Below are 11,441 nucleotides of genomic sequence, written 5' to 3' on the forward strand. Positions count from 1 at the left end.
TTTTGGTAGATGCAATCGGATTGAATTGTGTGATTCGGATAGCTAGAAAAGATAAGGTTTTGTTAAGTCAGTTAGTAGCAGGAGCTTGGAGGGTTCGAGTACATGGGGTAGACTAGGATTGGAGAGTCTTTTGTTATTCGTGTACTCCAACTTATTTTCTAGTGGATCGATTTACCGCTTGGAGAGCAGCGGAGAGGTTTTTCGCCGAGTTCTTCGGTTTTTTTTTTAATAACACATCGGCATGTTATCTTGTATTTACATTCTTCTTCCCTACTCTTTTAGCTTTCATTTTGAAGTTGTGATTTATTGAATATAGCTTAGAGTAGTTATATTGTTTATCCGCTCGCATTTACTTTATTCCGCACTTAGTTTAAGTTAGAGTAAAATCAACCAAGCCGTAATTTTAATTTGAGAGTCTAAACAGTTCTTGTGTTTTCACACAAATTCGAGCTTTCAGGATGAATAACCCTTTTCATTGTTGGCCTTGGGTAAAAATTATTATCCCCATTGATTCTTTTGGGTGTAGATTTAGCTTTAAAAAATTGTTTGTATATCTTCTTGGTGTAGATTGCTGCTACTTTGGAAAGATCTGTTTTAGTTATAACTGGTGGAAAGCTTTATTTCAGCTATTGCTAAATGCTAATTACAGTATGTATTAAACCAAAACTAACGGACACAGCCAAAAAAAAAAAAAAAAACACTAATGGATCCATAAGATGCTTTTCTAAGATAGCTTCATTTATGGTAGATCAATACAATTTAGTTCACTTACTAAACACATTAGATTACATCATTAGCTCTATTCAGTTCGACTTGGCTGCCTTTTCTTAAACTTTGGCTCAAGCCATGGCACTAAGTCCTGACTAAACATATGTTGTCTAGGCAGACTTATTGTCTGTGTCAACGGCAGCAGCAGCATTAATTGATTTCAACCAGCGCGACAGATTGATCAAAAATATTGTGTAAACAAAATAGCACGTAACTGTCCAGCTGACTAATCCCTGCATACAACAGAAGTCTCAAATGTTAGAAAATTGAAGATTTAAAGGAAATTTGCACTCAGTCAGTTCTATGGTCTATTACCTGGCCAAAGATTTCTATGTTTGCTTGTGGATAATACCAAAGGTGGAAGAACCTGAATGCAAACATCAGACAAATCCTTTAACACCTATAGATTTTTCAGTTAATAATTGATGCTGAATCCATTGAGAAAGAAGATAGCCTTACTTCATCAAGGGAATCTCAGCCAGTGGGCAACCAATTCCAACAATGCATGCTAGGGTGAACCCAAGCCATGTCCTTTCCAGGGAAAACCAGATGAACTCTGCTGCTGCAAATAATATGTAGGCCTCTACATTGTCTGCTACTCCAGCTTTATAAAGCACAGCACTCAGTTCAATAAATAGCACCAGTGCTCTGAGTTAAACAAGGACATAGTTATTATCAGGTAATACATGTCACAAACTGGAAAATAAGCATGCATTCACTGAGTTTTGGACTTGTTTTACGATTTGGAGATCAAAGATTACTCACATCAGTGAAAAAGCTGCTTTCTCTGGGGTCCCCTTTGATTTCTTTGAGGAGGCCCTTTCATCCAAGAAGAGTTGAAGCAATCCAATAGTGCAATAAAAAGATCCAAGCAAGAAAGGAACCTAGCAACATTAAGCATTTTAAGAACATGTAAGGCTGTAATAATCTGGCATCTGTTAGACTTTTAAACAAGTTCAAAAATAAGAGGGCTGAAAAAAGTGCTCAGAAACTCAATTTACCCAGATGTCTGTGTGGAGAGGACCAATATCTATTGAGCCACTTTGGTATTCCACAAGATTCACCCTAGAATGGAGTCCATCAATAAGGGGACCCAAGAAGAAACCTGAACCCAAAAGTGTGAGTGAAATGGAAGGCCAAGTGGTTCTAAGGCTTATTCTTCTTTGCTCTCTCATGCAGCAATAAGTTTTAGGTAGAAAACTTTTGGACTTAGCTTGATGAGGGGCATTGTGAAAAAAGGAAGAGGACCCAAAAGCAATAAAGGCTTGCATTCTTCTATCCTCACATTAGGACATTCATAGTTTCAGACACCTTCTATAATATCGGCTAGAAGAAGACAGTACCAAAATTAATTCTCCAGTAAAGTTTGGAAAGCCCATTAATCCAAGACCACAAAATGCATGGCTGAGATTTTTTCCACTTTAAGATGGAGAAAGAAAAAAAAAAAAAAAAAATCATGTTATGTCACTACGTCCAATCAATAGCAGACGTGTTACCTTGGTTCTTCCGTCACCACAAACTCTTACCTACATCAAATGCTCTTCTATCTTTACTAAGGTTAATTTTAGGTTTAGCTTTTTTTAATTGTGCTTTTAAAAAACAGTTTTTTTTTTTTTTTTTAGTTATTGCTACTCACTTTGATCCCAGCTTAATTGTTTTTTGTTTCTTATTTTTTATTTTAATAATATAACTTTTATTTTTTTTTATAATAATTATGTTTTTACTTTCTGTCACACATTTACATAAAAGTAAAAACTATATCTTTTAATAAATACTATATTAATAATTATTAGAAATAATCACAAATATGCATGTATGCATATATATACATACAACAATAACTAGTCTCAATGGCGGTTTTAGGAATTATTTTTAAGGTGGTCATTGAGAAATTTAAATTATACAAAATTTAATAAAGAAATAACTTGAATATATCAATATTACAACAACAACAACAACAACAACAAAAACACGAAAATACATGAAGTGTTACCATTTTTTTTTCTACTAACAAAGAGGAAAAAAAAAAAGGATTGATAAGAAATAAAGTGAGGATTGAGAATGTTGAGATAAGAGTAATAAAGTAAAAGAATTGAAATGATAATAGAAAATAGAAAGAAAAATGGATGATATTTGCTACAGCTGTGAGCTGAGTCATTAAAGAAAACAAAATTATTGCCACTGCAAACCCAAAAAAAGCATAACTACCGGTACTATCAAGAAAAACTCATGACTACAACATTTTTCATAAGAGGACAGAATTATTTTTGGAGTAATGTTACATTTACAACATTTTTAAAACAAATCATATACAACAATTTGTTATTAGTGGTTTAAAAAGTGATATTAATATTGGACCTAAATTAGAATTAGTAGCTGATTTCTTCTTATCACATAAAATTTGTTATAAAATTATTGTAAAAATGTTGTAAATGTAGTATTATTCTTATTTTTATTGAATCAGAATTCTTGTAATTCTGAAATCAGGGTGATTAATATTCTTATTAGGGTGGTCAAAATAGGTTAGTTTAGTATATATAGATATTTTTTGGCAAGTCAGGGTAGTCTTGTGATCACCCTAAGATACATGTAGAGCCACCCCTAACCACCACCACCACCACCAAGCCTTAGTCTCAAATTTTTGGAGTTGGCCATCAATCCTGAACATATTAGTATGGGTCAGCCTCACGTTTTTTTTTTTTTTCCTATCATTTTGTTATATCTGAAGTAATATCCTCTATTACTTCCTTAATCTACACGTCTTTTTTTACTACTCTATTAATGTTATTTTTCATCCTTTTGTACATTTTTTCTTTCCCTCAATGTGAATCAACTCATTCATTCTAATCAATGCATTCATCACTCTCATCTAAACATGACTAAACTATCTCAAGTGACTCTCCCGCCTCATACTTCCATCAATAAGGAATACTCATTTCTTTAAGGGAATTTTAAATTAAATCTTTCCACGTATTTTCACTTATCCATTTTAATATTCTTGTTTTAACCACACCAATTTTTTGAATATTTTGCTTCTTAGTAGCCCAATATTTACTTCTGAACTCAATAGGTGAAAATTAAAAAAATAAAATAAAATTGTCTTTTTGAAAATTTTCAATGTTTTGGATATCTGAATAATCAAAACAAACTGAAAATAAACCAAATCAAAAATTGAAAATTACAAATTTCACTAAATAAATGAAAGAATTAAATTAGGGACAAAGCAAATAACACTCACTTCAGGAAAAAATTTCTCACCCACACAACATGTGTCTTTGGCTTCATAGATGAAGAACCATGAAAAATAGAGTGTTCTTGGAAGAAATTAAAATTCATTGGAGAGAGACCAATTTTGAAATTCTTTTTGACATACCACCAATCTTATTTTTTTCAAAAACTCATCATCAAACCTCATATTTGAGAGCTTGTTCATTAAAATAAATATATGTTTGGGCTTGACTTATTTAGTAGTCGGTTCTAAACCAATGCTTGAGCTTGCATTTCTACTAAAAATATATATATGTAAACAAACTTCTTTTTTGAAACAAGCTCTAGGTATTCATCAATAGCTTTAGTTCATTTATAGCCCTAGATAATCCTTATTAGACTTGTAAGCTCTTGATCCACAAATCATAATTCTTCACATACTTATAAAGACAAAGAATGAGATTCGAATTTGTTACCACTAAATGTGATAGCAGTTTTTCTCCTCCTAGTAGGAGCATTTCTTCTCACAGAGTGTGATCTATCATTTTCTTCTCTTTTCACCTCCAATTTTGGAAAGGGTAAGAATCTTTCTTTGCATTACTAAGTGCTCCCATATTCATCTCAAAACTTAGCCATCAGATATTACTATGGAATCGGAGGTACTTGAACATATCCAAAGTATGAAGCTAACAATGGAAGAAGACAAGGTCATGGCAATTCGGCCAGTAAGGTGGGACAAAGTGCTGGAGGAATTCTCACTGAGCTTGATTGGACGTTTCCTCACGTCAAAAACCATCAATATTAGGGCGGTAAAGAACCTGTTAAGGGCCATGTGGAAATTAGGGAGAGATTTGAAGATAGTGGAGGTAGGCAATGGACTCCTCCAATTCAAGTTCACTTTGGAAAGTCAGCTAATGTGGGTCTGGAACAATAGCCCATGGTGCTTCGACAACCATCTTTTGGCCCTCCGACAATGGGAAAAAGGAATAATGGTCAAGTCCGTTACTTTTAAGCACCAACCTTTTTGGATTCAAGTATGGGGCTTGCCGTTTGACTTAATAACTGAAGAGGCAGGGAGCAATATAGGTTACGACTTAAGGAAGTTAGTGGAGGTGGACTGCAAAGCCTTCCAAACTAAGTAAGCTTATTTCCTTTGGCTTCGCGTGGAAGTGCCATTGAATAAGCCGCTTCATCGAGGTGGTCCTGTGATTAGTCCTGAAGATGATGAGGTGCATGTGGCTTTTAGGTACGAGTGTCTCGTTGGATGGATGGTGCTTCAAATGCAGGATGCTCAGCCATGATCTTAAGGAATACGCATCACCTGCCACTAACGAACTGGGGGAGAAATCGTATGGCGAGTGGCTCAAAGTAGGTGCTTGGGTGCGACAGGACGGGATGAGTGAAGGACAGCCACAATCATGACAAGAACTAGAACCACGATGGGAACAGGGACCAGCACCGGTGAAGAACAAAACCGAGACCACATACCACTAGCTGTTGAATCGAGCAGTGCAATGGAACTCGATACCAAAAAAACCGATTCCCAGTCAACGTTCGATACATCCCATGCACCCGATATGGACAGCCCGATAATTCCAGAACATCAAATACGTTCCAAAAACCGCATTAAAAGCTCAGTCAGTGCACCACAGCTGGATGATATAAATGTCTTGGTTACAAAAACATTCAATTCAATATAGAATTATGGTGAGGCCAAGAATCATGGAGAGGAGTTATTTTCGATACCTACCAGTTATGGTGCAAGTGAGAGATATATCAAAACCCTAGTACCATGTCGACGTGACCAAAGGAAAAACACACCACCCAAGCCCACTTGGACCAGGTTGCTACGCACCCCCACCAGTGCATGCATGGATATTTCTGTGGGTCAGAAAACAGTGGGTGCAGAGCGACATTACAACTCTAATGAACATGGAGACCGAATACAGAACAGAGTGGCAAGCAAGCGGAACAAGACCGTGGAGGATTCTTTACAAACCACAGCACCAACGGCGGAGGCTGATGCTTAGCCCCATTAAACACAATGATTGTCTTAAGCTGGAACTACCAGGGGCTTGGGAACTGCTTCGCAGTTGAGGTGCTCGCCGAATTGGTGAGGCAGAAAGCTCCCACAATTTTGTTTCTCATGGAAACAAAGTTTTCTGTTCGTGAGATGGAACTTATAAAGGCTGAGTTAGGGTACCCCTCCATGCTAGCTGTATCAAGTGAAGGAAGAAAGGGAGGTTTAGCTCTATTTTGGGCTGCTGAGGTGGTCGTCGACACACAAACTTATTCCCTGAACCACATAGATGCCAATATATGTATACAAAACTCACCTCCATGGAGGCTAACAGGGGTTTATGGGCATCTAGAGAAGGAGTGAAAGGTTGAAACTTGGAGGCTTATGCGACACCTCCATGCATGTGGGACACTACCATGGGTATGCCTAGGAGACTTTAACGAGATTTTGTCCTTCAACGAGAAAAAAGGCGGTAATCCTAGACAAGTAACACCTATGTTAGCATTTCGACACACTCTTCTCCAATGTGGGCTAGCTGATCTTGGTTTCAGGGGCTATTGGTTCACTTGGAGGAATGGTCGGTATAGGGTAGCATTTATGGAGGAGAGATTGGATAGGTTTGTTGCCACACTAGAGTGGAGAGAGATGTTTCCTAAGGCCATAGTGCACCGCCTTGCTGTGTCTTATTCCGATCATGACCCAATATTGTTGGACATGGATCCAGCAACCTACCCTCAACACCGACGTCATTGAATCCAACGTTTTGAGGAGAAGTGGGTGACACATCCCAATTGCGAAAACATAATTCAGGATTCATGGAGTCAAGCTCAACCACGTGGCAATCCAATGTATTGCCTCTTTGAAAAAATAAAAAAGTGCTAGTTGGATCTTATAGCATGGAGTAGGCGAACCTTTGATAATACTAGAACCATGTTGGATGCCAAGCAGAGAGAGTTGGCTGACTTGTTGCGTGGAGGTTTTGGGCAGAATGTGGAAAGAATAAATGGGGTGAAGAAGGAGATAAGGGAACTACTACATTAGGAGGAAGTTTTTTGGCGACAAAGATCAAGATATTTGGCTACCGGTGGGGGATAAAACCACAAAATTTTTCCACCAAAGAGCAAGCCAAAGAAGAAGGACGAACAATATTGAGGGGCTGCATAATAATGATGGGGTATGGCAAACAAGAGGGGATCGATGAAGTGGCCAACATTGTGGAGGGGTACTATAAAAATTTATTCACTTCCTCAAACAGTTTGGAGATGGAAAAGGTGATTGAGGCAGTGGGCCATGTGGTGACAGAGGAAATTGCACAATCATTGGTTTGGCCTTACACTGAAGAAGAAATAAGGACTGCCCTCTTTTAGATGCACCCATCCAAAGCACCGGGACCTGATGGTATGTTGCCTTTCTTTTTTCAAAAATTATGGCATATTGTAGGGCATGATGTTGCTATGGCTGTCTTATTTATTTTTACGCTCAGGAAGATATTTACGGAAAATGAATTTTACATATATTGTACTCATACTTATAAAAGAGTTGTCACCAAGGGCTTCGATCACACTGGTATTGTCTACTCTAACACCGCTAGTGAAGTTAATATCTCCTTCTTCGATTGTGATGTTTGTTTAAAATTATAGGTTCTACATTCGAGAATGGTTGCTCCTTGTTAAATGTCGTGGGTAATGGAGTTTAGGCCAAAAGTTTTGGTCGAAAAAGGAATATTCTGACATTGGTAGTTGAATTCCTTGGTCGTTAGTCCTTGAAATATATAGGAATTATTTGAGTGAGAGAGATAGGGTACTAAACTTTGGTAAAAGAATAATTATTTTTCTATTTTAGAGGTAGAATGAATTTTTATATGTATATTAAATAAAAAATAGACAATAAAAAATTGAATTCTTACTTTTCAAAAAATTTAAGTTCAAAATCCATTGTTCATTCCAAAATTTTAGTTTATGAGCTATTTTAGTTCTTAAAATTAATCAATCACTTTTAGACGTTAACAACTTTAAAGTAATCACAAATACTTATTAAATTATTGGCAATATACTAGTACTCAGTATTCACCAATATCAAAATATTTTATTTCAGTTATATATCAATTCAAAACGAACTTTGATATGGAATTAACAACATTGCTTCAACTGAAAATGAATCAACTCCATTTGAAATGGATCTTTCATAATTTCATATTAAATATTACAATTTAAAAAGTGTATGGACTTCTACATCAAATAAATTTTTAATTTTGAAATATACTCTCTTCAATTCTAATGAAATATAAAGGATCTTGTTTGACTTCAACCACTTGAATATGATAGTCTTAAGTAATTGCCCCTGCAAATATTTTCATTTGGGTAATTATTGTTTCTCTCTCTTGGAGTTAGAAAGTTTATTAGAATGGTCATACTTTCATACCAATTATCTGCAATTTACATATGATATGAAAGAATGTAGAAACGTTGTGAAAGAGTTTATTGAAATTTCCATCTAACCCAAAGCATGTGGCTCCTACACAAAGTGCTTAATGAATTATTGCAAGTGCACAATCCAAGTATCTCATGCAACTATAATTATTCGGAAACAATACTTTCAACAATATTTATTGGATGACATGGAGAACTACTTTGCCACCGATGTACTTTAGAAAGTACTATATTTTTTTTTTTTGTGAGTAATTTATTATACACAACTTATTAAACATACATTTGCTTGCACACACATCAAAATTAGACTGAAAACATGATTTGAAGTCGCTCTTTTCAAGTTGAAAATCGCGATTCTAGTGCAATTTTTATGTGTATGCAAATGTGTATGTAACAAGATGTGTGTATAAATCATTTCCCTTTCTTTGTCAAACAATTCTTTTGCATATTCTTACCTTCAAACCATGTTTCATGTGAAGTACAATGGAAAAACTCGGTGAAACAGGATGACCTTCAACTATGTGAACATGATAATTCCAAATGATGGTGCTTGCAATTATTTTCATTTGAATGAAGGTCATATCCTTCCCTAAACATGTCCTCGGTCCTGCATTAAATTGTATGAACTTGAAAGATGGTACATGCACTATTCTTCCATGCTCTGAAATCCATCTCTCTGGCTTGAATTCCAAGCAATCTTGACCCCATATGCTTTCCATCCTTCCCATTGAGTATAAAGAGAGAACCATTTTTGTACTTGGCTTGATAGAGTGACCGCTAGGAAGAATATCAGATTGCAATGAAGTTTTTTGATTGAAAGGTAAAGGTGGAAAAAGGCGTACGGATTCGCATATCGCTCCGTGGAGATATACTAGCTTACTTAGCTCATCTATGTTCAAATCCTTCAACTTTCCGTTATCCAACAAATGCTCCTTGATTTCTTCTAAAATCTTGGCTTCCACTAATGGGTGTGTTGCAACAAGCCAAAAAAGCCACGTGAGTCCAGAACTTACGGTGTCTCTCCCTGTTGCCAAGAGATTAAATGCAGTGTCCCTTAGAAACTTGTTGGATTTTGTAATATTACTGTTCATTTCTCCTTCTTGTTCCTCCATAACTATAGTTGTAAACAAGTCCATTTTTAGTTCCTCCTTCTTCAAGTTTTCCTTTCGCTTGGTTGAGATGCATTCGTATACAAATTCATCCAAAACTTTCCAACCACGTAATAGCTTCTTCTCTGATCCAATCTGAAGCTTTCTTTGTAACTTCTACCATCTTTTTGGCACAAAGTGTCGATAAAACGAATTTTCCTCCATTTCATTAAACGCTTTTGAATGTGCAACGTTAGGGAATTCAATGGAGAGACAATTTGGATCGTGACCCAAAACCGTTAAGCAAACACTATCAAAGGTGAATCGTTGGAAAACATCTTGTAAATCGACCTCAATTCCCAGACTTGAAACGTGATCAAGAATTGGAATGAGGCCCTTTTCCACCTTTCCCTTGACAGCTTCCCCAAAGAACACCTTATACCTGTTGTCCTTTAACAATGTATGAAATAGCTTCCTTTGAAATCCCCACGAGTCATGATCAGAATTGAAAATCCCATCTCCCAAAGATTCAAAAGCCTCTTGAAACTCTGACCCTTTTGGATAGTTAGAAAAGTTTTTGCTGCAAATGTTGTGGACATTCATGGGATCGCTAGTGAGCACGAAGTTCATGCCAGTGAACCAAGGACCTTTAAACTCGAAAGTGCCCCCATTATGTTTTAGGAGCCATGTAAAATACTCATGCACATTCGATAGACTTTGAAGAAGGCCTGGGAGCATTCCGACAATAGGCCAATTTGTGATGGTTTGGGCTTTGCTCCATCTCCATTGACAAAGAAAAAGGAAGCATAAAAATATTGTTACAAGTATCTCTAGAGTCAAAAGTAGCGTGACCATTGGAGTTGATAGAAACTTTGTGGTTAATTTCATAAAGTCTCAGACTCCCAAAGGTGGATGGCTTTTATAAGCATGCAAATTGCTAACGGTGGGTGTATTTATTTTACAGCCAATTGTAGGATGGTTAGGCTTGTGGTACTAACATTAATTCAAGAATAGAAAACAATCGTCCCATAATGGAATGAAAGTCCTCCATTACCTATAGAAATCAATCTAAGAAGACCAAAAAAAAAAGGGAAAGAAAGCAATTAAGGCCTATCAATACCATCACCTGTTATTTAATTAGAATAAGAAAAGGTCACCTGTGTGAAACGTTCATAGGTTAGTCAATGATAAAATGAGCATGTTTCGATAGAGTTCTAAAAAAAAGTGCCACATGGCAAAATGGCATGTTTTAAAAAAAAAAGTCAAATAAATTAATAAGTGTAGTTGTTATTAATTTGTTTCGCTGGAAAATCTTCTAAATATTTTTCATATTTTTCAATGTTTGGTAGTATATAAAAAATGGGTCAACGAAAAACTATTTTTAGTCAACGGAAAACCCTAATAAAATAAAGTTTATTTTCTATAAATTGTTTTCCAAAAAAAAGACGGAAAACAATCTTTCTCCCATACGTTCACATCTCCTATAAATATTGAGTGCAAATTTGGTAAGAATGTGATGTAAAAGCCTATATTTACATCTTTCAAGTAAATACTGCCACATCAGATTTGCTTAAAAGTAAGAATATAGCCTAAACCACTAGATCACAGTCTTAACACTACACTCTGAAATCCGAATATTAAAAAAAAATTGTCCAGATGGAGCGGATACGACATCGGAGACATCGTACCAAACAATAACGGATCTCCTTTCCAAACTCCTTTATGTTATTTCTTCAACTGCGTACATCATCAATTTTCTTTTGTGTATGTTTATGAAAAATTAAAGGGTAAATATCTTATACTCCTTATAATAAGAAGTTTAAGATCATCCTTACAACCAAAACATAATTAGGTATTTTTATTGTCTTTCCTTGACAAAAGAAAGCATTTTTTGGTTGTGTTAATTATGTTTAGAGGAGTATTGTGTTT

At 35.8% G+C, this 11,441-nt stretch overlaps 1 protein-coding gene and 1 pseudogene across 1 annotated transcript; both read right to left on the minus strand.

Moving 5' to 3' along the window:
• Positions 1 to 706: 706 nt before the first annotated feature.
• On the minus strand, positions 707 to 2,118 carry LOC126708712 (uncharacterized). Its single transcript, XM_050408587.1, has 5 exons — positions 1,770 to 2,118; positions 1,534 to 1,652; positions 1,228 to 1,416; positions 1,084 to 1,135; positions 707 to 1,001 (listed from the first exon to the last, which is right to left on the minus strand). The coding sequence occupies exons 1-5, from the start codon at positions 2,037 to 2,039 to the stop codon at positions 879 to 881; spliced, it is 753 nt and encodes a 250-aa protein (XP_050264544.1). The 5' UTR covers positions 2,040 to 2,118; the 3' UTR covers positions 707 to 878.
• Positions 2,119 to 8,852: 6,734 nt separating this feature from the next.
• On the minus strand, positions 8,853 to 10,352 carry LOC126708711 (alkane hydroxylase MAH1-like; annotated as a pseudogene).
• Between the last annotated feature and the right edge of the window lie 1,089 nt (positions 10,353 to 11,441).

The sequence above is a fragment of the Quercus robur genome, chromosome 12 (assembly GCF_932294415.1).
Source record: "Quercus robur chromosome 12, dhQueRobu3.1, whole genome shotgun sequence".
In the NCBI taxonomy this organism is placed as follows: domain Eukaryota; kingdom Viridiplantae; phylum Streptophyta; class Magnoliopsida; order Fagales; family Fagaceae; genus Quercus; species Quercus robur.

Coding starts and splice junctions, on each gene's coding strand:
- LOC126708712 (XM_050408587.1), bottom strand. CDS start 2,039: ATGCAAGCCTTTATTGCTTTTGGGTCCTCTTCCTTTTTTCACAATGCC. Junction 1,653..1,769: donor CTCTCCACACAGACATCTGG/GTAAATTGAGTT, acceptor TAATGTTGCTAG/GTTCCTTTCTTGCTTGGATC. Junction 1,136..1,227: donor GCTGAGATTCCCTTGATGAA/GTAAGGCTATCT, acceptor GTTTGCATTCAG/GTTCTTCCACCTTTGGTATT.